At 39.2% G+C, this 27,362-nt stretch overlaps 1 protein-coding gene across 1 annotated transcript in view; it reads right to left on the bottom strand.

The window, feature by feature from the left end:
- The window catches only part of LOC124712086, a 143,722-nt gene that overhangs the window by 91,431 nt on the left and 24,929 nt on the right, over nt 1-27,362 (bottom strand). The window contains exons 8-9 of the mRNA XM_047242383.1: nt 17,470-17,867; nt 7,455-7,899 (exon numbers count right to left, since the gene is read on the bottom strand). Of these exons, the coding sequence (XP_047098339.1) occupies nt 7,455-7,899; nt 17,470-17,867 (843 nt within the window). The remainder of the gene's footprint in view (nt 1-7,454; nt 7,900-17,469; nt 17,868-27,362) is intronic.

Genomic DNA, 27,362 nt, shown 5'->3' with positions numbered 1-27,362 from the left:
TGCTGGTAATCCATCAATTCCACTTCTTTTATGATACTTTATCTCTCTCAATGCCCTTTCTACTTCTACTTCCCAGATACAGCATCCCTTGTCCTCTTCACTAACTTTCATCACCTCTTCTAATTCACTATCATTTGGCTTTTCATCAGCCTCATACAGCCACTCTACATATTCTTGCCACCTTCCCAACACTTCTGGTTTATGAACCATAGTACCATCACTTCGTTCTATTCTCATACTTGTCCTGTTTTTCTTTACTTCAAATACTAGATCAGCAGCTGATCTATACATTATTCCCTATTTTTCTTCCTTTTCGTATTTCTCTATTTCTTTACATCTCTCTTACATCCATGCCTTTATTGCCAGATCTGTTTCTCACCTTAATTCATTATTCAGCTTTCTGTACATTGTTTTTCCTTCTTCATTTCCTACTGTCTCCCAATTTCTTCTTTTTTCAACCTTACCCAACATTGCCTCTGTTACCCATTCATTCCTTATTCTTTTGAACTTCCTCATCCCCCCCCCCCCCCCTTCTACTTCTGTAGATTCCTTAAGGTTTTGTCTCCTCCTCTTCCATTTCTCATTTGCACTCTCTTCATTGGGCCATCTATCCCACAAACGTGTTTTCTAAATCAGCATCCTTATCTTCTTCCTTTAGTCTCTGTAGGTAAAATGTCTCTCTGTTTTCTTCCTCTCGCTTTCTTCAACCTTATCTGCAAGTCCACCACCACCAAGTTGTGGTCCGAATCTCCAGGGTATGCTCTGGCATGCCCCAGGGTACCCTCTGGCATTCTTAGGCTGTTGTTGTTGTTGTTGTTGTTGTTGTTGTGGTCTTCAGTCCTGAGACTGGTTTGATGCAGCTCTCCATGCTACTCTATCCAGTGCAAGATTCTTCATCTCCCAGTACTTACTGCAACCTACATCCTTCTGAATCTGCTTAGTGTATTCATCTCTTGGTCTCCCTCTACAATTTTTACCCTCCTCGCTGCCCTCCAATGCTAAATTTATGATCCCCTGATGCCTCAGAACATGTCCTACTAACCGGTCCCTTCTTTTTGTCAAGTTGTGCCACATACTCCTCTTCTCCCCAATTCTATTCAATACCTCCTGTTAGTTATGTGATCTACCCATCTAATCTTCAGCATTCTTCTGTAGCACCACATTTTGAAAGCTTCTATTCTCTTCTTGTCTAAGCTATTTATTGTCCATGTTTCACTTCCATACATGGCTACACTCCATACAAATACTTTCAGAAACGACTTCCTGACACTTAAATCTATACTCGATGTTAACAAATTTTTCTTCTTCAGAAACGCTTTCGTTGCCATTGCCAGTCTACATTTTATATCCTTCCCACTTCGACCATCATCCGTTATTTTACTCCCTAAATAGCAAAACTCCTTTACTATTTTAAGTGTCTCATTTCCTAATCTAATTCCCTCAGCATCACCCGATTTAATTTGACTACATTCCACTATCCTCGTTTTGCTTTTGTTGATGTTCATCTTATATCCTCCTTTCAAGACACTGTCCATTCCGTTCAACTGCTCTTCCAAGTGCTTTGCTGTCTCTGATAGAATTACAATGTCATCGGCGAACCTCAAAGTTTTTATTTCTGCTCCATGGATTTTAATACCTACTCCCAATTTTTCTTTTGTTTCCTTTACTGCTTGCTCAATATACGGATTAAATAACATCGGGGAGAGGCTACAACCTTGTCTCACTCCCTTCCCAACCACTGCTTCCCTTTCACGTCCCTTGACTCTTATAACTGCCATCTGGTTTCCGTACAAATTGCAAATAGTCTTTCACTCCCTGTATTTTACCCCTGCCACCTTCAGAATTTGAAAGAAAGTATTCCAGTCAACATTGTCAAAAGCTTTCTCTAAGTCTACAAATGCTAGAAATGTAGGTTTACCTTTCCTTAATCTTTCTTCTAAGAAAAGTCGTAACGTCAGTATTGCCTCACGTGTTCCAACATTCCTACAGAATCCAAACTGATCTTCCCCGAGGTCGGCTTCTACAAGTTTTTCCATTCATCTGTAAATAATTCGCGTTAGTATTTCGCAGCTGCAACTTATTAAACTGATAGTTCGGTAATTTTCACATGTCAACACCGGCTTTCTTTGGGATTGGAATTATTATATTATTCTTGAAATCTGAGGGTATTTCGCCTGTCTCATACGTCTTGCTCACCAGATGGTAGAGTTTTGTCAGGACTGGCTCTCCCAAGGCCGTCAGTAGTTCTAATGGAATGTTGTCTACTCCCTGGGCCTTGTTTCGACTCAGATCTTTCAGTGCTGTCAAACTCTTCACGCAGTATCATATCTCCCACTTCATCTTCATCTACATCCTCTTCCATTTCCATAATATTGTCCTCAAGTACATCGCCCTTGTATAGACCCTCTATATACTCCTTCCACCTTTCTGCTTTCCCTTCTTTGCTTAGAACTGGGTTTCCATCTGAGCTCTTGATATTCATACAAGTGGTTCTCTTTTCTCCAAAGGCCTCTTTAATTTTCCTGTAGGCAGTATCTATCTTACCCCTCGTGAGATAAGCCTCTACATCCTTACATTTGTCCTCTAGCCATCCCTGCTTAGCCATTCTGCACTTCCTGTCGATCTCATTTTTCAGACGTTTGTATTCCTTTTTGCCAGTTTCATTTCCTGCATTTTTATATTTTCTCCTTTCATCAATTAAGTTCAATATTTCTTCTGTTACCCAAGGGTTTCTACTAGCCCTTGTCTTTTTACCTACTTGATCCTCTGCTGCCTTCACTACTTCGTCCCTCAGAGCTACCCATTCTTCTTCTACTGTATTTCTTTCCCCCATTCCTGTCAATTGTTCCCTTAAGCTCTCCCTGAAACTCTGTACAACCTCTGGTTCTTTCAGTTTATCCTGGTCCCATCTCCTTAAATTGCCACCTTTTTGCAGTTTCTTCAGTTTTAACCTACAGTTCATAACCAATAGATTGTGGTCAGAGTCCACATCTGCCCCTGGAAATGTCTTACAACTTAAAACTTGGTTCCTAAATCTCTGTCTTACCATTACATAATATATCTGATACCTACTAGTATCTCCAGGATTTTTCCATGTATAGGCAGTTTTTGTATATTCTGAATTACGATATAATCAATTTTGTATCTGTCATCATTCAACCTAGATACCCATGTCTCTGTCTCCGGTGGCTTTCTAACAATGGGTTTCGAATCACGAGAGAATTTTCTATGTCAAAATTAACCAGCGTTTCACTCCTGTCATTCGTATTTCCCAATCCAAATCTTCCAACCATTCCCTCCGTTTTCCCCCTCTTCAAATCCCCCATTACAACGAAGCAGGGGTTTCTTTTTCTTTATTCATAATTGATCCTATCTTTTCATAATATTCCTCTACTTCCTCATCAGTGCACTGACTTGTTGGCACGATTGTATTAAAACAATGTTCTTCTTCTCACCTCTTAATATCATCATCATCATCATCATCATCATCATCATCATCTGTCTTCAGTCTTTTATCTATGTATTCTACTTTCAATACTTTTTCATCAGCCACTTTCCTATCATAAGTACCGCAATATAGAACTCTTCTTCCTGCATGAGTAAACCAATTTGTACTCTCCATTATCCAACTGTCCCATCTCACCAAGTAATTATTTGTAATTTATTTAATTACAGTCTTGCAAAATAGTGATCTTTGAAAAATAATTTAGTTTCAAGACAGAAAAAACAATTGAACACTTGTTGTAACCTTCAGAAAGTTCCATTTTATCCCTCAGGGAGTAATTATCCCCAGGCTGGGGACAAACATGGTAAAAGGAAGATTAGCACACTACAAAAATGCACTGTTTTGTTTTGTTTTAACAAGGATAAGGTTCTTTTAAAATGTCTCTGAAGAAGCATACTTTATTACCATTCATAAATACTTCTCTGTCAACATAGAGATTTGATGCATACCATGGGTATTTCGTCATATTCAAAAATACTGATGTTTCCACACCGTGAATCACACAAACTAAATTTTAAAAACCTTTGTGAATCAATTTTACATTTTTATGTTCAATTAAATACACATCATTTTGAAGCCATTTTATAACATTCTTGAGCTCTTTATAAAAATATACTCCACAGGGCTGGACTAAAGCTATGCATTATTTGTTGTTGTTGTTGTTGTCATCGTCTTCAGTCCAAAGACTGGTTTGATGCAGCTCTCCATGCTAGTCTATCCTGAGCAAGCCTCTTCCATCTCCGACTGACTACTGCAACCAACATCCTTCTGAATCTGCTTACTGTATTAATCTCTTGATTTCCCTCTACGATTTTTCCACCCTCACTTCCCTCCAATACTAAACTGGTGACCCCTCGATGGCTCAGAATGTGCCCCATCAACTGGACTATTCTTGTAGTCAGGTTGTACCACAAATCTCTACCCCCCTCCCTCCCCCATTCTATTCAGTATCTCCTCATTCGTTACATGACCTACCCATCTAATCTTCAGCATTTGTCTGTAGCACCACATTTCAGAAGGTTCTATTCTCTTCCTGTCTAAACTGTTTATTGTCCATGTTCCACTTCCATACATGACTACACTCCATACAAATACTTTCAGAATGGACTTGCTGACATTAAATTTGCAATTTGTTCAGAAACCAGACTGCATTTATAAGAGTCAAGGGACATGAAGGGAAGCAGTGGTTGACAAGGAAGTGAGACAGGGTTGTAGCCTATCCCCAATGTTATTCAACATTTAGGAGGACTAAATTTAATTTTACATGTTTATAACCCCAGTCATTAAAAAAACAAGTTATCATATATTTTCAATTTGGTTTGCCATCACTAAGAATCAACAAGCACAAGAAATTTTGCCTGTCTCTCTATGATTTTATGATTGTAATTAAACAATTTATATAAAAATTAGTTTCCACCTTCCCTATGTTGATGACGCGACACTGGCATTCTTGTATATTTTCACAGATTTTTCCCTTTATCTCTGAACTCTAATTCCTAATGAATCGGTTGGTGCTGGAAAGCACAGAAACTACACACAACAATTTTTAAGACAAAGTCAATACTATGTTGTGCTGTATATAAATGTGAGTTGTATTGTTTATATTTTGCCTCTGAAGAAAAATAGTAAATAGTTCTTGACCCTTGCTTTGGGGGAGTTCTGTTGATAACAGACTGGTATTGGCATCTTAGCAAATAATTTTAAAATTTACCATGTTTACTTATTCTCTAATATAAATTAAGAATTTTAACAATGTAGGATTTTTTAACACTTGTTGAATCTGTGTTAGTAATAGAAATAGGATTAAAATTTAATATCAGACAATGACCCTGTGTGCAAAAAGTTTTTTGCTGAAATGAAAATTCCACTACTATAGCACTTTCCTTTTCATACGCATGTTTTGTTACTTTTCACAGACATATTTGATGTTTGAGTTCGAGTTTCTCAACCCATGGAATGCAAGTTTGAAAATAAGTTTTCCATATTGACTTACAGCAGCTAAAGCCCATTCTTGCAGTTTCTTATCACTTATTGAAACAATTGCCAAGTTCCTATAAAAATCATTTTACATCCATGAGCCCAAGCAGTTCCTCCACTTTTAATACATTTCTCCCATTCCGTCAATTCCTTCATACCTTATAAATGGTATCATCCTTCTGCATGTGAAGGTTTTCAAATTCCATTTTGGATGAGATCTGATGATACTAACAACTTTGAAATGTTATCCAGATCTTTTGACCTTATGTCCTCTGGCTCATAATCAGAATCCTCTTAAAAAGTCTTGTCAATTTTATGACTCAATCAATTCTTCATCAAACATAAAAGATATTTCAACCAAATTCTGTACGATATATTGTTGCAGATCTGCCACCAGAAATTGTTAGTTCTCTGATAAGACTGTAGTATTTTTAAGAACCACCACATAACACACAATGGCTTTTTTTAAAGACACTTTTTAAATGTCCTTGCACAGCTTTCTTCAACTGCCTCTTCTCAATTAAGGTGTCAGGTTCATCAACAGATTTCACATCTGACATGATAATTATTCTTCTTTGGAATGTTTGTAAATAATACTTTCACTGGATTAAGGCTACACCATTGCAAAAGCTAATGATAAAACGAAAATTCTGAACAGCATCAGTTCTCTCAGAACCCATATTTCCCTCACTATTCCTTTGGCTGCATTGCGTTCACAATAAACATAACACTGTAGAGCCATAATCGATCCTCAAAAAAACATGACTCTTCAAATTCCATCTGACAGGCTAAACACACAGAGTAGAATGTAAGCGACAAGAAAAACAAATGATAAAATTGAAATTTTTTACAACACAATATTATTTGCTTTTTCATGCAAATAGTTACTAAAAAACATGTTATTTTTATTAAAAATTAAGATTCTGTATTTTTAATTACCATTTACATTTTATAGCAAACATTTAAATTAAATAGAGATAAAAGAAAATCTGGCTCTAATGAGAACCGAACCAGTAACCTTGTGATTACAAGATTAGATAACTGTGTGCTTGGCTATGAACAATACGGATAACTGGATTAAAATGTTTTGTATTCAACAGCACTCCGAGGCAGAAAAAAGTCAAAAGAGGACCAGTCCGTAAGATATTCTTACCACGCCTCAATCCTACGGAGTATATATGGGACACCGCTGGGAGATGTTATAAAATCTCATTGCTTACATTCATAATGTCTCCATATGAACTGGTCTGCACCACATTAGATGGGTATACATTATGTACATGTTCCACAAACTAATTATTAATTCACAAAGGGATGCAGTAAAAAATGAACTTTCCATTAGGCATTTTTTTTTGGAGATGTTAAAATTGCATCAGGTTTCAACATTGAAGGTATAATCTTCTACGCTGATAGGCTGCATTGTGTTTCTTCTACGTGATTGACATTTCAACCCCACTGCTGGGGTCTTCTTCAGGATCTTGTGGTGTTCAGGTTACCTGAACATCTAATTTCAGCTAACAGTGAATACATGATGACCCTGAAGAGATCCCAGTAAAGGTATAAGAATGGCAATTGCATAGAAGAAACACAACGTGGCCTAGCAACCTATGAGGCTACTTTCAATAACAACAACCATGAAAGCCTGCTGACTTGCTTAGGTTTCAACCTCTCCTAAAATCCAAAAAAGCCTGCCGCACAAAATACATTAATTTGGATAAACACACGGAAAAAGGTTTATCTTAATGAACACAAAGCCAGCTTTGCTTGCAAATAAGGAGGAAGAATTTCACTAGCAAATCTGGATAAAAGAGGAAATAATGATTACATTATTTAAAGAAGGAGGAAGGGAGATGAGGGCAGCTGTTTCAGTTGGTGTCACAGTGCTACTACAATAACCACATACAGGGAAAGGAAAGTCCATGCATAACACATAAATTGCAAAATCTGAATACATACATTACATCAAACTTACCTGGTGTAACACAACATAGCTGCATGCCATTCCTCGAAAGAAACAATATGCACACTGATACTGACAATGGCCATGTTTTCTTGTGATGTGTTGTATGAGATCATGTGCTGTGCCATCACCTCGGAAAGGACAATAAGAGCAACGATTCCAGTCTGAACCTTTTTTGTTGAAATGCTGACTCCTTAAATGATTTAGGAAATTGCGACCACCATTCTCAGTATAGTAACAGTTCTTATCCATACATTTATACAAATTGCGGAGACTGTCTACTGTCAGCATCTGGTGACGCACTTTAAAGTTTTTGTGAGAGGGTAACCATTCATTGTTGGGACTAGCTTCGCCACTTGTGCTGTTTGGCTTTGAGGAGCTGCTTTTTCCAGCTTGTAAATTTGGAGAACAAGTTTCAGTTCTGCTTTTTGGAATAATGTGCTGTACTGTTGGCTGACTGCAAAGAAACAAACATGAAACTGACATCGTCACTGGAGAGAGAGAGAGAGAGAGAGAGAGAGAGAGAGAGAGAGAGAGAGAGTGTTAAGGTATTCAGAAATAGGAAACACAAGGAAGCAAATAAAGACTGATCCACTGTTCACTACACTTGTTTACATTATACTGTGCTTGATACGGCCAAATAATGGGAACAAAACAAAATACAAATCAGTTACCAATAGGATAATTTTATCATCACATAAAATTGTAGAACCAAAAGATTATAATGCTGATTTTTGGGAGAACATTCCTAAATTTGTGAAATCAAGCAAAAATGAAAAGCCGCATGAAAATAAAAGGAGACAGAAAATACAGAGTAATGAATATAAAAGAAAATTTCCTCTAGTGAGCACACATTATTCAGTAGCTTGCATTTTGGTTTCCATAGAAAAGTTTAATTACTGTTGTATTACTGTCTGAAAGACACCAGGTCTAGTTTTCATTTTCTTGTTTTCATTCTTTAATGTTCATAATTTTTGAAGTGGACCTTTAAAACTTCTGCAGCCCCTCCAGTTTTGTAGTTTGCTATCTTGTTACTGCAGTTGTCAGCTTCCAATATTTTGAGTTAACATCTACTTCCACATCGTATACAGTCCCCTTTGCTGAAAGCTGAGGCATCTCTGGTGCCTATGGCATTGCATGGGAGCCCCAAAGTTGCACCTTTCAACAATCATGACCTGACCTGTCCAACCTCACTTTGGGACGGATGGCAAACAACAGCAGATTCATCAATTTCTAGACCAGTAGATGGGGGTAAAGGCCACTCATCCATCCCTCTGTGTCTTAATAACAGGTACAAGATACAGCTCACTGCTGAGAGCACACCTGTGGCAGCATGGGACACTTCGTCTGTTGGGACTGGAGCTGATAATCAGGAAAGATCCAGAAAAGCACAGAGGTGAGTATGTTTGTCACAGAGAACTCTAATGTTATGTGGGTGTTGGAGCCCTATAGGGAATATCTGGCATGTCTGGATATAAGGCCAGAATGCAGTCTGTTTGTCTGCTGGGTGGAATGGGGTTCATGCAAGATGTGAAAGCAGCTCTGTCAGTAGCCGATGAGCCCTCTTGGTTTAGTCTGCTGTCAGACATAGCTCATGTCGGACTGAATGACACTTGACACGTAAGGTCAAATGTCATCCTCAGTTCCTTTAGATAGCTAGCTGAATTGAAGACACCTGGCTTCAGTTGCGCGGTGGAAGCCATTTGTAATTTGCAGCACTGCTATCAGAACCAATAGAAATCCTATGTTTGGTATTCATTAGAGGGCTTAAACCAGTCACCTGGATGAGTGTTTTTATCCTTGGCTGATCAAATAATACAAATGAAAAGTTTTATTGGGCATATCACATTCAGGATCAGGTGATGAAACCGAATGCTACAGTCTTCACTGTAAGAATAATATCCACTGACATTAAAACTGAAATGCTAAAGTCCTTCTCAGTTCAACTATTGTAGCCTATGGTATCATATTTCAAGGCAACTGACTGGGCAGTTTTTATTAACATTAACCATCTCTAATAATAAGGATTTCTGGTCAGATGACTATAGAGTAATATCACAGTATAATCGGAGTAGGATTCAGTTGTGAATAGGAGGTTGGGCAGAGAGTGTTAGTGTGAACAGTTCTGAGATAGGGTTGTTATAACCAGAACTTACAGCAAACCAACACCAACAACAATAGTTCAGGTATAAATGCCGACGTTGCAAGCTGAAGGTGAAGAGAGAAAAAAAAAAGTGTAACAGGATATTGAAAGGGTAATAAAGTACAAAAAGGGAGATGAAAATCCAATAGTCATCGAGGACTGGAATGCAGTTTTAGGGGAAGGACCAGAAGAAATAGTTACAGGAGAATATGGGCTTGGGACAAGGAATGAGAGAGGAGAAGGACTAATTCAGTTCTGCAATAAATTTCAGCTAGTAATAGCAAATACTCTGTTCAAGAATCACAAGAGGAGGAGGAATACTTGGAAAAGGCCAGGTAATACAGGAAGATTTCAGGTAGACCACATCATGGTCAGACAGAGATTCAGAAATCAGATACTAGATTTTAAGACGTACCCAGCAGCAGATATATACTCAAATCACAATTTAGTAGTGATGAAGAGTAGACTTATGTTTAAGAGAATAGTCAGGAAGAATCAATATGCAAAGAAATGGCATACAGAATTATCTAAGAATGGCGAGATACACTAAGTTCTCTGAGGCTATAGATACAGAAATAAGTAATCGCTCAGTAGACAGTTGAAGAGGACTGGACATCTCTAAAAATGGCAATCACATAAGTTGGAAAAAAAAACATAGGTAGAAAGAAGGTAACTGTGAAGAGACTGGGGTAGCAGAAGAAATACTTCAGTTGATGGATAATAGAATGAAGCACAAAAATGTTCCAGGAAACTCGGGAAAACAGAAATACAAGTCACTGAAAAATGACAAACAGTAAGTGTTGGGAAGCTAACACAAAATGGCTGCAAGAAAAATGTGAAGAAATCAAAAAAGAAACGATTGTCAGAAGGACTGACTAAGCATACACGAAAGTCAAAACACCCTTCGGTGAAACTAAAAGCAAGGGAGGTAACATTAAGAGTGCAATGAGAATTCCACTGTTAAATGCAGAGGAGAGAGCAAATAAGTGGAAATAGTACACTGAAGGCCTCTATGAGGGTGAAGATTTGTCTGATGTGATACAAGAAGAAACAGGAGTCAATTTAGAAGACATATGGTATCGAGTATTAGAATCAGAATTTACGAAAGCTTTGGAGGACTTAAGATAAAATAAAGCAGAAGGGACAGATAACATTCCATCATAATTTCTAAAGTCATTGGGGAAAGTGGTAACAAAACAACTGTTCAAGTTTGTGCATCGAATGTTTATGTCTGGCAACATACCATCTGACTTTCGGAAAAATATCATCCACACAATTTCAAAGACTGTAAGAGATGACATGTGTGAGAATTATCGCACAGTCAGCTTAACAGCTCACATATCCAAGTTGCTGTCAAGAATAAGTACAGAAGAATGGGGAAGAAAACTGAGGAAGTGTTAGATGACGATCAGTTTGGCTTTAGGAAAAGTAAAGGCACCAGAGAGGCAATTCCGACGTTGATAACGGAAGCAAGCCTAAACGGACATGTTCATATGATTTGTCGACATGGGAAAAGCATCTGACAATGTAAAATTGGGGCAAGATGTTCAAAAATTCTGAGATAAATATGGGTAAGCTGTAAGGAGAGACAGTTAATACACGATACGTACAAGAGCCAAGAAGGAACTATAAGAATGGACAACCAAGAACGAAGTGCTCTGATTAAAATGGGTGGAAACAAAATAAAAGGTTCAGGAGAAGGATCAAAACTCAAGGTGAAAGGATATGATGATACAATTTGCTAATGACATTCCTACCCTAAGTGAAAAGTAAAGAAGAATTACTCGATTTGCTGAATGGAATAAAGACTAATACAGAAGATGGACTGACAAGGGAACCTCCCCATCGCACCCCCCTCAGATTTAGATATAAGTTGGCACACTGGATAGGCCTTGAAAAACTGAACACAGATCAATCGAGAAAACAGGAAGAAGTTCTGTGGAACTATGAAAAAATAAGCAAAATATACAAACGGAGTAGTCCATGCGTAAGATATGCAACATCAAGGGTAAGGTGAGCTCAGGAGCTCCGTGGTCCCGTGGTTAGCGTGAGTGGCTGCGGAACGACAGGTCCTTGGTTCAAGTCTTCCCTCCAGTGAAAAGTTTAATTTCTTTATTTTCGCAAAGTTATGATCTGTCCGTTCGTTCATTGACGTTTCTGTTTACTGTAGTAAGTTTAGTGTCTGTGTTTTTCGACCACACCAGTAAACCGTGCGATTAGTAGACGAAAGGACGTGCCTCTCCAATGGGAACCGAAAACATTTGATCGCAAGGTCATAGGTCAACCGATTTCTCCACAGGAAAACGCGTCTGATATATTCTATATGACACTGGTGACGGCATGTGCGTCACATGACAGGAATATGTTGTCGACCCAACTAACTTGTTCACTTGGTGAACGGGTAAAAAGATTCTTCTACCTTACCCGATTTCGGTTTTCTTGTGGATGTGATAATCACTCCCAAAAAAGTGATGAAAACATAAGAGTTTGTCACATAAACTGAAAATAAAAAATTAAACTTTTCACTGGAGTGAAGATTTGAACCAAGGACCTCTCGTTCCGCACCTGCTCACGCTAACCACAGGACCAAGGCGCTCCTGAGCTCACCTCAGCCTTGATGTTGCCTATATTGCGCATGGACTACTCAGTTTGTACATTTTCCTTATTTTTTTGTAGTTCCACACAGCTTCTGTTTTCTCGATTGATCTGTGTTCAGTTTTTCAAGGTCTATCCACTGTCCCAACTTACAACTAAATCTGAGGGGGGTGCGATGGGAAGGTTCCCTTGTGAGAATAAATCGAAGAAAGACGACAGTAATGAGAAGTAGCAGAAATGAGAACAGCGAGATTGATCGTCATGAAGTACATGAAATTAAGGAATTCTGCTACCAAGGCACCAAAATAACCAATGATGGACAAAGCAAGGAGGGCATCAAAAGCAGACTAACACTGGCAAAAAGGGCGTTCCTGACCAAGATAATTCTACTAGTATCAAACATAGGCCTTAATATGAGGAACGACAGAGATCAGAATACTTCCAGCAAATAATTGAGCATGTAGGTTGCAAGTGCTGCTCTGAGATGAAGAGACTGGCACAGGAGAGGAATTAATGGTGGGTCACATCAAACGAGACAGAAGACTGACGACTTAAAAAAATATATATATAAAAAAAGATGAGGTGACTTACCGAACGAAAGCGCTGGCAGGTCGACCTGCCAGCACTTTCGTTTGGTAAGTCACCTCATCTTTTTTTATATATAATTTTTCCCACGTGGAATGTTTCCCTCTATTATATTGATATCATTAAAAAATATATATATACACTACTGGCCATTAAAATTGCTACACCAAGAAGAAATGCAGATGATAAACGGGTGTTCATTCGACAAATATATTATACTATAACTGACATGTGATTACATTTTCACGCAATTTGGGTCCATAGATCCTGAGAAATCAGTACCCAGAACAACCACCTCTGGCCGTAATAACGGCCTTGATACGCCTGGGCATTGAGCCAAACAGAGCTTGGATGGCGTGTACAGGTACAGTTGCCCATGCAGCTTCAACACGATACCACAGTTCATCAAGAGTAGTGACTGGAGTATTGTGACGAGCCAGTTGCTCGGTCACCATTGACCAGACGTTTTCAACTGCTGAGAGATCTGGAAAATGTGCTGGCCAGGGCAGCAGTCGAACATTTTCTGTATTCAGAAAGGCCCGTACAGGACCTGCAACATGCGGTCGTGCATTATCCTGCTGAAATGTAGGGTTTCGCAGGGATCGAATGAAGGGTAGAGACACGGGTCGTAACACATCTGAAATGTAATGTTCACTGTTCAAAGTGCCGTCAATGCAAACAAGAGGTGACCGAGACGTGTAACCAATGGCACCCCATACCATTATGCCGGGTGATACACCAGTATGGCAATGACGATTACACGCTTTCAATGTGCGTTCACCACGGTGTCGCCAAACCTGGTGCGAACATCATGATGCTGTAAACAGAACCTGGATTCATCCGAAAAAATGACGTTTTGCCATTCGCGCACCCAGGTTCGTCGTTGAGAACACCATCGCAGGCGCTCCTGTCTGTAATGCAGCGCAAAGGTTACCGCAGCCATGGTCTCCGAGCTGATATCCATGCTGCTGCAAACGCCCTTGAACTGTTCATGCAGATGGTTATCGTCTTGCGGACGTCCCCATCTGTTGACTCAGGGATCGAGACGTGGCTGCACGATCCGTTACAGCCATGCGGATAAGATGCCTGTCATCTCGACTGCTAGTCATACGAGGCCGTTGGGATCCAGTACGGCGTTCCGTATTACCCTCCTGAACCCACCGATTCCATATTCTGCTAACAGTCATTGGATCTCGCCAAACGTGAGCAGCAATGTCGCGCTATGATAAACCTCAATCGCGATAGGCTACAATCCGACCCTTATTAAAGTCGGAAACGTGATGGTACGCATTTCTCCTCCTTACACGAGGCATCACAACGTTTCACCAGGCAACGCCGGTCAACTGCTGTTTTTTGTATGAGAAATCGGTTGGATACTTTCCTCATGTCAGCACGTTGTAGGTGGCGACAACCTTGTGTGAATGCTCTGAAAAGCTAATCATTTGCATATCACAGCATCTTCTTCCTGTCGTTTAAATTTCGCGTCTGTAGCACGTCATCTTCGTGGTGTAGCAATTTTAATGGCCAGTAGTGTAATAATAATAAAAAAAGCACACACCTCAGCCATTCCTGAACATGGGATATGGGGGATGTACTATTACTTAACTTCGGTAACGTCCATGGTAAGATCTTGTAGAAGCAGGAAAAGAAATCTGGCTGAATCCAAAATTAAATTGCAGCAGCATCTTAGGTCCCAACAGGAAACTGAAATTGCTAGGATAGGCAGGGCACCAGTGGTCAGTGATGTATTAACTCAGTGATAATATATATTACTCTCAAGTGAAGATATTCTAAATGTGAACTAATTCAAGTTAATGTACGGATCAGACATGGTAAGCTGCACTGGCAAACACTTCTGAGAAAGCTCTGACATTGCCATGTGTAAATTTCTTGAGAATGTCAAATTAATGTACAGTACTGAATACAGGGTGCATGACTCACATAATTAGAACAGGTGCCAGGGACGTGGACTCTTGATAGTGCACAAATTATTTTAACCACAATTACCATCAGTAATTAAAGAAACTACTCTTGACACCAGCGTCTTACATCTTATAGTGAAAACATACCCAAACTTTCTTTTCTTTGAATGTAGAGCACTGGAAATAGCAACAAGGCTTTTAGGGTATTAAGTATTATATGTGTTTACACTCTGGTGACCAAGGCCAAAACACTGTATTCAAAAGCCGTACCCAGGTATGTAACTCAAAAACCGGACTGGTTTTGTACAAGAAAAATGTACAGACATCTTGCTACACATCCCTGGACATGTGCTGCCTTCCGTTATCAATTTCTACAATTACTTCAAAAGAAGCAATAGTAAACCTAAGGGCTGCTGTAACGACTGCCTGAGCCATCGAATGCTCAAATTTGTCATGAACTACATGCATATATTCATCAGGTTTTGCAGGTTTTTGTTGTTCTGCTGCAAGTATGTCATATTTAATAAGTGAGTAAGAAATTTTGGAAGCACAAGAGGAAGAATTCAATGATTCTGAGTTGGGGGGTTAAAATATCTGAGTGAGAACAGTCTCAAGGAATTCATAATCAGATAAGCTGTGGTCTGCTACAATTTTTGTCACTAATATTGTTGCTACAGATGCTGCAACTGTGATTAAAGTTTAGGTATGTTTTATTCTTCTTAAGCTCACCTTTCTTACAGATGAATCTCATGATGAAGCAACATTCAACATAGGTTTCCGGGATTTGCTCTGAGAACTTGAGGCAATTTACTGGCAAAGCACAGAGAGAAGAAAAAAGCTGATACTGCATCAATTGCAACATATCTCTCTGCATGACAGAAAGCTTCAGACTTTTCCATACAAAAGCCTGTTGCATATGAAATTGCTCAAGAATTCAACTCTCACTTTTCTTTTTTAGGGTAATTGTTTTCTCTCTCATTATTACCATTAAATTTTTAATCTATCACAGGACTATATACGAAAAATAAACCTTGAGACTTGGTTCTTTTTAATGCATATTACCCTTTAACACATGTCAAATGAAATGTGAAAGTAACATTTTAAATAATAGCATCAATAACAGGTTTTCCGAGCATGAAATTTTTGTAAGTAGCAGGACCTCAAAATTTTAATTGGAGTTTTTAGTAAGGTAGAGAAGTATTTCTGCTACCTATGTGCAGCAAGTAACAGATTACCTCCAAGGACAATATGAAAGAATCATCTCTGGATCCAAAAATGTGGAGTATCAAAGCATAAAATCAAGAGAATTGTCCAATACTCCTTTCAACAGCACATGCTTAGTACAACTGATTGAGATTGAGGTGCACCACAATGGTTCAATTATCATGCCATCAAGTTGTGGCAAAAACAAAGAGAGCTTCATACAGTTTTACATGAGACCAAAGCCTTGTTCACAAACAAAAGCTGTAGGAAAGCAGCATTCAATGAAACCAAAAGTAAAATCCCACACACCTGCTGAATGGTAGATATTTTGGCATTAATGTAAATTAAATGAAAGGGATAAAATTATCTATCCAATCACTTAGAGATCATTACGAATAATGGAGAGAATGCCAAAATGCTTGACTGTTTTGCTGAGAAAGATTGTACTATGGCCTTTCCTTTCACCTGTCACCAAATGCTGAATTGGTGGACACTGAGATAAGTGGGCATCGAAAAGAAAGTTATGGAATCAAAGGGATGTCACTATACGTGAAGGTATACCTGTATGATTTCATGAAGTTAACTTGCTCTCCTTACTGCAACAGTTTACTTTAAGTCACTGGAACAACAAAGCATTCCATGAGACTGGAAGAAGTCACAGGTCATTCCAGTTTTCAAGACAGTTCATTGAGAATATCTCTGTATGAATCAAGAAGCATTCCATAAACAGCAAACTTATGAAACTCTGGTTGCACTGTTTGTCAATGAGATCCAGAAGGCAGCAGGCAGTGGTCCTAGAAGATATACATTCTACAAGATAAAACTTATGAGATAAGTTTTAATAAGGAGAAACTGTTAAAAATTTAATTAGTCATGCATACAAAAAGGGAGAGGTATAGGGCCATTACTTTCCAGTGAAGCTATTCGAAGATGATGCTGTTGTACACAGCAAGTGACAACACAAAAAAATGCAGGAAGATCAACAGAAAACTGATGCCTGAAGGTTGACTGTGCCTAAAACATTTAGCAAGCACAAGAAAATCACGAAGATGCTCATCTAACTCCAGTGGCATAAGCCACAAGAAAGATGTTACAAACTGCAGAAAAGTTCTCTGATAAAGTTCCAGAAGCACATATTCAAGAAATATTAAGCAACATAAACTTCCCCTAAATGTATTTTGCAGAAGGACCATGAAGGTAAAGAGAAATTTAAACCCATATGCAAGCTTACCGCCAGGCACTCTCCCTGCATGCCATATCCACATGGAATAAGAAAGGGGGAAACAATAATGGTACTTAATGAATTAATGTACCGTGTAACACACTAACTGCAACGAAAACATTCAGAACAATGATCCTGTTAATACAAAGATACAGTACTGAGTATTCTGCTAACACTTCAGGAAACATTTAACTAAAATTATCTGCCTCTCATATTCCACACAAGCACATGGGAGCAAAGGTAACACCTATGTGTTTGCTGACATGTGCTACATTTCTACACACACACACACACACACACACACACACACACACACACACACAAAATATATCAAAGTGACTAAAAAGGAAGACTCACTTGACTTTGGTAACTGCAGGAGATACTTTGGGAGCAATTCTAACCACTCGTGCTGGTGTCAGCGCTGTGCCTGCTGCACCAGACCACACGATGGGCTGCTGCAACTGCACTGCACCTTTCGGTCTCAGATTTGAGGCAACAGACACATCACTTGCTGTTGTCAGCTTCATCCTTTGCACCAGTTGCATCCTGGGTGACTGGCCAGAAGATACAGCTATTCCTGGAGTCAGCAGCACTGCATTAAGCACCTGTGGTTCTTTTGGGACCACGCAATCAGGATGCAGAGATTCCTGAGTTGGTGGTGATGCATCAGTGATTGCACAGGAGGTAGTATCTGCACTGTCTTCATCTACTGTGCTATCATTTTCTATAATATCCAAGTCTTCAATGCCTCCAACCTGAAAATTTAGCTACTATACATAAGCAGAACAACACACTAAAACAACAGATAGCATTACATAAAGGAATTCCTTCAAGTGACAACAAAAAGTTATGTTAATTGTGACTATCAATCGTTCAGCATTATTTCACAATAGAGAAATTAACTGAAAGGAATTCCTGAAACACTTCAATCGTTATTACAAAAATAAAACTTTCTTTTTGATAGTATTTAACTCACAAATACATTCAAACTGATTGAATTCCATGAACTGCCTTTTCTGTAAAGCATTAGTACTGAATTCCAAATTTTGGTTCAGTTGTCTTCTTTTTCTGACACTCAAAAACTATGTAAGTAAAGCTTTTATTTCCATTAACTGGTCAAGCATACTCAGATAACTGACTGGCCAATCTCCTTACTTCATACCTCGAGAGTAGGAAAATGTCCAAGTCTCTTCCTAAACCAGCTTTGCACACTCATAAGTCCTTACATTCGTCAAATGCTAAAATTGTAAATATGAATGGAACATTGAGAATAACACACTGCTAAATACTCTTGCCATGGCCATGAGAGAGAGAGTAAACATTACTGTGTCATGCATCAATCTGCTACAAGTGGGTAGTTGCCTTTCCCTTATTTTAGGTACTGCTCCAACCAGGAATTTTCATTATTTTTACACCAGAATTTCAAATCATACAGAATTCTGTGAAAATACCTGCTGATATTCCAACAAAATGTAAATGAAAGGCTTCTGTGACGATTTTTTTTAACCATCAGTCTTCTGACTGATTTGACATGGCCCACCACAAATTATTCTCTTGTGCCAACCTTTTCATCTCAGAGTAACAATTACAATCTATGTCCTCAATTATTTTCTGGATGTACTCCCATCACTGTCTTCCTCTACAGATTTTACCCTCCACTGCTCCCTCCAGTACTGTGGAGGTTATTTCCTGATATTGTAACAGATCTATCATCCTGTCTCTTCTTCTTGTCAGTGTTTTCCATATATTCCTTTCCTTGCCAATTCTACGGAGAACTTCCTCTTTCCTCACCTTATCAGTCCACCTAATTTTCAACATTCTTCTGCAGCACCACATCTCAAATACTTTGACTCTCTTCTGTTCCAGTTTTCCCACGTTTCACTATCATACAATGCCGTACTCCAAACTTACATGCTCAGAAATTTCTTCCTCAAATTAAGACCTATGTTAAATACTAGTAGACATCTCTTGGACAGGAGTGCCTTTTTGCCAGTGCTAATATGCTTTTTATGTCCTCTTTGCTCCATCCATCATCAGTTATTTTGCTGCCTAGGTAGCAGAATTCCTTAATCACGTCTACTTCACGATCAGGAATTCTTGTGTTCAAGTTTCTTGTTGTTCTCATTTCTGTTACATTTCAATACTTTTGACTTGTTTCGATTTACTTTCAAATCGAATTCTGTCCTCATTAGAATTTTCATTCCATTTAACACATCCTGTTATTCTTCTTTGCTTTCACACAGGATAGCAATGCCATCAGTGAATCTTATCACTGATATCCTTACAACCTAAATTTTTCTTCCATTCTTGATCTTTTCTTTTATTTTCATCACTGCTTCTTCAATATATTAGTTTAACACCAGTGCCAAAAGACTACATCCCTGTCTTCACACCCTTTTTAATCCAAGCACTTTTGTTCTTGGTCTTCCAGTCTTCTTGTTCCCTCTTGGTTCTTGTACATATTGTATATTACCCCATCTTTCCCTATAGCTTACCCCTATTTTCTCTGAATTTCAACCATCTTGTACAATTTTACATTGTCAATTGCTTTTTCCAGATCAACAAATCCTATGAACATGTCTTGGTTTCTCTTCAGTTTTGATTCCATTATCAATCGCAGTGTCAGAACTGCCTTTATCTTTCCTAAAGCCAAATCGATCGTCATCGAGCCGATGATCTACAAATATGAAAACACCCCTGAAAAAAAGAAAGAAGAACAGAAGAGAACATAGATGTTAACTGTGGTCCTTGGTGAATAAAGTGATAATGGGCTACAGCTTTTTATGATGTTTTTACTGGAAATTTTGAATATTTCTACGCATCTTCTATATAATAATTTATTTTGCGACAGCTTGGCATATTTTTAGCCATTTATTAACTGCTCCTGCCAAGCACAGGAAAATACATTTTGGGATGGTCATGTTCCCACCATATAACAGAGATGCTGAGTTGCTGGCTTCAGCTGCCAGAGACTGTGGTCATGTATGTGTATGAGTTGTGTTTGCACGAGTGTGCGTGTGCGTGTGCGTGTGCGTGTGCGTGAGAGAGAGATTTCGAAGAAGGCTTCAATGGCCAAAAGCACTCTTTCCGACAGTCTTTTTGTTGTGCTCGTCTACAACACAGCATCTCCGCTATGTGATGATTAGCAACTACACTTAATATAATATTGCTGAATTACACTAAAGTACACAAAAATGTATTAGGAAGGATGTAAGATGGTACAATGAATATTTGATAAGAGGAACAATTGAAAACAATGAAAGAAAGACAAGAAGAAACAGGAAATTTTCATTAGGCAGATACCAGTTAGAATGGCAGTTGGCACAGATAATAACAGGGAGAAAATTTTAGAAGCATTTCAAGACAACTGTTTGACTAGTTCAAAAGATGAATAAAAAAATAACGACTCTCCAGGTGTAATACCTGATGAAGTGTGTAAAGGTATTCAAGATAGGACTGAAGTGCCTGAAATGAAGCTATTTGAGCAGTAATAAGAAAAGTTAGAGGCAACATAAAACCACACAAACTTCCAAAATCATTTACACAGTGTCTGTGAATGGAGACATTTCCCCAAAACTGGACTAATGGTGTAATAATTATCTTTCACAATAAAGAACGACTTCAGGGGGGATGGGGGTGGAAGGCTGGTAGAAAAGGGGAGGAGGGGGGCAGAGAACTGTAGACCTATAAGCCATTTCTACAGTGTTCAAGACATTCTGTAAAATTATCACCAACCACATAGACTGCGTAGAGAAGCTAAACATCTTAGGTCACCAGTCTCGTACTCACACCCTCCCCCTCCCCACACAGAATCAGGGTACCCCATCTGCTGGCATCTTGAATAGATCCTATGAGCAAGTTATGAGAAGAGTTTTCTAAATGTTTGCATAGCAGGACATGGGTACCTGCCTGGTATTCCTCTAGTGGGAGCTAGGAAACCTCCTAAAACTGCATCCTATATGCCACGCATGAAAACAGCCAAGTGGCACACTGGCCATCGTCATCAGTACATCAGATGGATACGAACCAAGGCCGGCATGCCTCCTCATCCTGGAAGCGAGCACTTTTATGTGCATATCTATCCAGGTCCAACCACGTAGAACAACATATTGAGTGCTGGACCACTTAAAAGTTGAGGACATAATTACAGAAGAGAACAAAGAGCCTGAATTACCACTTCATCTGGCATTCATGAAAGACAAGATATTGACTCAACTTATGTTAATATGCTGCAGAACATAAACATCAATCCTACAACTTATACTTGACTGAATCACGAACATGAGAAACTCGGAATCGAAAGGAAACAGGTAAGTAGATCCCATATCACAAACGTATCTTCAGCAGTCCTAAAGAGAGCCTTCAGTTCAGATCTTTGGAACTGGTGCAGGGGAGAGTAAATGGGATAGGCACAAACGATGTCTATTCTGCTCCTGTAGTACACAAATTTAAATAACATATATAGGAATTCTAGCAAGTCTCAAAGCAGTCTTTAAAATCAATTTTACAATATGACTAAAATGATTTACAAGTAAAATAGTGTAAACATGTCTTGAAAACTCAGGGGCACTCAATGCTCAACTAAAAGATGCATCCTGACAATTACCATGTAGCTAGGAGGGTGTAGAAGAGTACTTTCTCTGGCAGTGGATGTCAAAAGGCTGCTGCTCCTGCTGCTGACAGCAATGCATAGAAATGCCATGACAAACCATAAAAGACATCATCACTAGCTAGTGAGCTACCACTCTTTGTTCTATTTTAATGAATGTTCTTACATACACTATGAGATCAAAAGTATCCAGTCACCCCCAAAAACATATGTTAGGTGCATTGTGCTGCTACCTACTGACAAGTACCCCATATCAGCGACCTCAGTAGTCATTAGACATCATGAGAGAGCAGAATGGGGTGCTCTGCGGAACTCAAAGACTTCGAGCATGGTCAGGTGATTGGGTGTCACTTGTGTCATACATTTGTATGCGAGATTTCCACACTGCTAAACATCCCTAGATCCACTGTTCCCAATTTGATAGTGAAGTGGAAACGTGAAGGGACACATACAGCACAAAAGCATACAGGCCGACCTCGTCTGTTGACTGACAGACCGACAGTTGAAGAGGGTCATAATGTGTAATAGGCAGACATACATCCAGACCATCACACAGGAATTCCAAACTGCATCAGGATCCACTGCAAGTACTCTGACAGTTAGGCGGGATGTGAGAAAACTTGGATTTCATGATCCAGCGGCTGCCCATAAGCCACACATCATGCTGGTAAATGCCAAATGATGACTCGCTCGGTGTAAGGAGTGTAAACATTGGACGACTGAACAGTGGAAAAACGTTGTGTGGAGTGACGAATAACAGTACACAATGTGGTGATCCGACGGCAGGGTGTGGGTATGGCGAATGCCCGGTGAACGTCATCTGCCAGCATGCGTAGTGCCAACAGTAAAATTCGGAGGCATTGGTGTTATTCTGTGGTCATTTTTTTCATGGGGGGGGCTTGCACCCCTTGTTCTTTTGTGTGGACTATCACAGCACAAGCCTACACTGATGTTTGAAGCACCACCTTGCTTCCCACTGTTGAAGAGCAATTTGGGGAGGGCGATTGTATCTTTCAACATGGTCGAGCACCTGTTCATAATGTACGGCCTTTGGCAGAGTGGTTACACGACAATAACATCCCTGTAATGGACTGGCCTGCAAACAGTCCTGACCTGAATCCTATGGAAAACCTCTGGGATGTTTTGGAGCGCCGACTTCATGCCAGGCCTCACGGACAGACATCGATATAGCCTCTCCTCAGTGTAGGGCTCTGTCAAGAATGGGTTGCCATTCCCCAAGAAACCTTCCAGCACCTGACTGAATGTATGCCTGCGAGAGTGGTAGTTGTCATCAAGGCTAAGGGTGGGCCAACAGCATATCGAATTCCAGCATTACCGATGGAGGGTGCCATGAACTTTTAAGTCATTTTCAGCCAGGTGTCCTGATACTTTTGATCACATAGTGTACATATCCACAAGGGCAACTCAAACATATCCACTCCACAGCAACACATTTGTTTTTTTCTATGGAATCAATGCTGTAGTTATTTTTGAGCCATTTAGGTATCTCTATTTCACTCCTCACCAAGAGATCCAGAATTGTTTTGCCCCAAGGCAATTTCTATACATATTGCTTACAGCTGAGAAATTGTACAGAGTGTAATTGATAACTGTTTGCTATGAATAACAGCGATACACATGAAGCTGAGATGAAAAATTTCAGACGGGGCATTTATGGACTGTCGAATCAGGGAACAACCTCAAATTGGTCTGCAAAAGCCACCTAAGCTACAGCATACGAGCACCATGGACAATTTTAAACATCCTCTCACCTCTTACGCACCAGCTTAGTCAATCTTCACTGAAGACCATTTCTTTTACTCACTGAAATCATCCTCAAACTTACAAATGATAACATTTATTTTTTGTGTAAATTTTACCTCAAACTTTGTGACTTAACACTACAAATCATTTGGTTTCCCTGGCCTTCTTACTGAAACTTCTGTGCTTAAAATTAAATTTAGACTGAATTGTAAATGTAATTAGTTTTTGCGTAATGTTTACAAAAGCCTGTTTTCTTGTTGAACTGTTAATGTTAACTAAATAAAACAATTTCAAAAATATGACTGATTAAACTGGCAGTGTAAGAGAAAAAGATATTCAAAATCTCGTGTGATGTGCACATGCTGCATCTTAAGTGGCCTTTTGCAGACCAATCTGAGGTTGTTTTCCAGTTTCATACCGAACTGCTCTGTTCGTTTGTACTTCCCCTACACAACTGTGGTACATTGTAAACAGTTAGCAATTACACCCTGTATATTATACACATATCACCCGCACTGTCACGGCATCATGACCCGTACCGTAACTGAGGTTTCAACACTTGCCCCAAGCACCTAAACATTTCATCTCTTATTTCTCACTTAGTGACAACCTCTCTCTTTAAACAAGAAGATGCATTCATTGGTGAAACATACCTTATACTGCACAGAAATCGCCTGCTATTTGTTCATTACTTACATTACTAAATAATATAGCTGACATGGCAGGAATTTTGTATGCAGTAGAGTTCTGTGAAGTCTGGAATATAAGGAAAATTCTGTCTTCAGTCAGAATATTTTTATTTTCTAATTACTAGCCTTCATGTTTTGGAGATACAACTACATTTTTAGGGGCTATTTAGGCTTACTGGGCATTACACTGAGGTGACAAAAAGTCATGGGATACCTCCTAACATCATGTCAGGCCTTTTGCCTGGTGTAGAACAGCAATTCAACATGAAAATGGAGGCAACAAGTCATTGCAAGGTCGCTGCAGAAATACTGAGCCATACTGCCTCTACAGCCACAATTATTGCAGAAAGTGTTGTCAGTGCAGGATTTTGTGTATGAACTAACCTCTTCATTATGTCCAATAAATGTTCGATGGGATTCATGTCAGGCGATATGGGTGACCAAATCATTCTCTCTAACTGTCCAGAATATTCCTCAAACCAATCACGAACAGCTATGGCCCAATGAAATGGTGTAATGTCACCCAAAAAAATCCCATCGTTGTTTGGGAATGTTAAGTCCATGAACAGCTGCAAACGATTTCCAATATTCAAACATACCATTTCCAGTCAATGATCAGTTCCACTGGACCAGAGGAGTCAGTCCATTCCATGTAAACACAGTCCACACTGTTATAGAGCTACCTCAAGCTTGCACGGAGCATAGATCACAACCTGGGTCCGTGGCTTCGTGAGGCCTGTGCCACACACTAACCCAAGCATCAGAACTGAAATTGGGACTCATCAGACCACGCCACAGTTTTCCAGTCCAACCAACATGATCACAAGCCCAGGAGAGGCAAAATTTCGCAGGACTGTCCTAACGGATACATTCAACATACATCCCAAGTTGATTTCTGTGGTTATTGCACGCAGTGTCACTTATCTCTTAGTACTGACAACTCTACGCATGCCACTGTTCTTGCTCGTTAAGTGAAAGCTTTCGGCTACTGCACTGTCCACAGTGAGTGATAACGCCTGAAATATGACATTCTCAGCATGCTCTTGACACTGTGGATCTCAAATATCGCATTCCCTAAAGATTTCTGAAATAGAATGTTCCACGCATCTAGCTCTCACTACCATACCACATTCAAAGTCTATTAATTCCCTTCATGCAGCCATAATCACATCAGAAACCTTTTCACATGAATCTTCCGAGTCCAAATGACAGCTCCGCCAATGCACTGCCCTTTTATACATCGTGTACATAATGCTAACAAAGGAAGGTCAGCGTTGGCCGTAATATTTTTAAGGGCCAACGCTGACCTTCCTTTTAAAGTGACTTGGTTAGTATTAAACTTTGTGTTAATTTACATTTACATGGAGTAATTAACAGGGTAGTGATAATACCAGCACCACACACACACACACACACACACACACACACACACACACACACACACACACAACCCTTCCTCCCCTTCCCCACTGACCCCCAGATCGTACTCACTGTCATTTTGCAGGTACTTTCATTTCATTTGTACGCGTAACTAGCATAATATGAAGTTATTACTATGTTACAATCTAAACAAGTATACAGTAAATTGTAACAACTATGTTTAGTCAATGTATGATAAGAAGCATATCAATCTCGTGTTGAGAATGTAAAACTAAAATTGTTAGCTGACACTCTTCTGATGTTTTAATTTTTTATTTTATTTTGTCAATCCAGGCAAATGTAAATAATATGAAACTTATCTGCCACGTCACTGTAACAAATGCGATATAAGTGTCATCTGAGCCTTGCAGTACTATCAAGTATATTAAATCATTCAAAATGTCAGCCTAAATGTGTAAGTTTTTCACCAACGCAGAAGACAATATTATGTGGTCAAATGCAGGTAGTATGTTACAATACTTTATTTCTCTCACTTTTCCAGCATTTCTCTCATTAATCCCACTTGAGACAGGTTTTTCACTAAACTGTGTTGCTCAGCTGCCAATACTGTTAGGAGAAAAACTGAAGCAGTTTTAACATTCATGAAGCCTACACAGTTGTCAAAAATGGAGTTTTAACTCCAAAATGTGTTGGACAGTAATTACAAAACAAAAATACTGTGACTGAAGATGGAATATTATCAATAAATATATTCCTAGCCTCAGAAAGTGGTAATGGAAGAGGTGAAGCAGTGAGCTGAACACGAGTAATCCCTCTACAACTCAGTAAGAGGACTGACCACGAAAGACAAGGTTCCAGGATCATATATCAGTCCAGCACACAATGTTGATCTGCTAGAACACTTCAAAACAGCTCTCATTCCTCTGGAGTTCTAGATACAGTATTAACCATTATCAAAGCCCTTGTCAGCTGACATCTCATATCCAAACAATCACTAACTTTCAAGAACATTTTAACAATTCTGTTACTGCCTACGTCTGCTATCAATTGGTAACTGTGCTGTATTTTTATACCTATATGTAATTATGCAATACAAATTTCTTGAAATTTTAAGTTCACCTGTTAACAACTAATTTAACGTGAACTTAATGTTATTTTCCTGCTGTCCCAACACATACATCCTATTTTACTTATTTTCATTAACAGTGTACTGTGGGACATCATGAAACAGAGAGAATCAGTTACGTTACAGTAGAATTGTGGCTGTCTCTATATGAACACTTTATTAGAAGAATATTTTTTCTCCCTCAAGTATTCTTTCATAGTTATTGAATTAATAGAGGGAAACATTCCACATGGGAAAAATATATCTAAAAACAAAGATGTGACTTACCAAACGAAAGTGCTGGCACGTCGATAGACAAACAAACACAAACATACACACAAAATTCAAGCTTTCGCAACAAACTGTTGCCTCATCAGGAAAGAGGGAAGGAGAGGGAAAGACGAAAGGAAGTGGGTTTTAAGGGAGAGGGTAAGGAGTCATTCCAATCCCGGGAGCGGAAAGACTTACCTTAGGGGGAAAAAAGGACGGGTATACACTCGCGCGCGCGCGCGCGCGCGCGCGCGCGCCCACACACACACACACACACACACACACACACACACACACACACACACACACACACACACACACATATATATATATATATATATATATATATATACAGACACAAGCAGACATATTTCATAGTTATTGATATTTCATAGACATATTTCATTTCATAGACACATTTCATTTCATAGAC

Source organism: Schistocerca piceifrons, chromosome 8 (assembly GCF_021461385.2).
Source record: "Schistocerca piceifrons isolate TAMUIC-IGC-003096 chromosome 8, iqSchPice1.1, whole genome shotgun sequence".
NCBI lineage: Eukaryota > Metazoa > Arthropoda > Insecta > Orthoptera > Acrididae > Schistocerca > Schistocerca piceifrons.
Note: the sequence above shows the minus strand (reverse complement) of the source record. Positions and strands in the feature narration are given on the sequence as shown.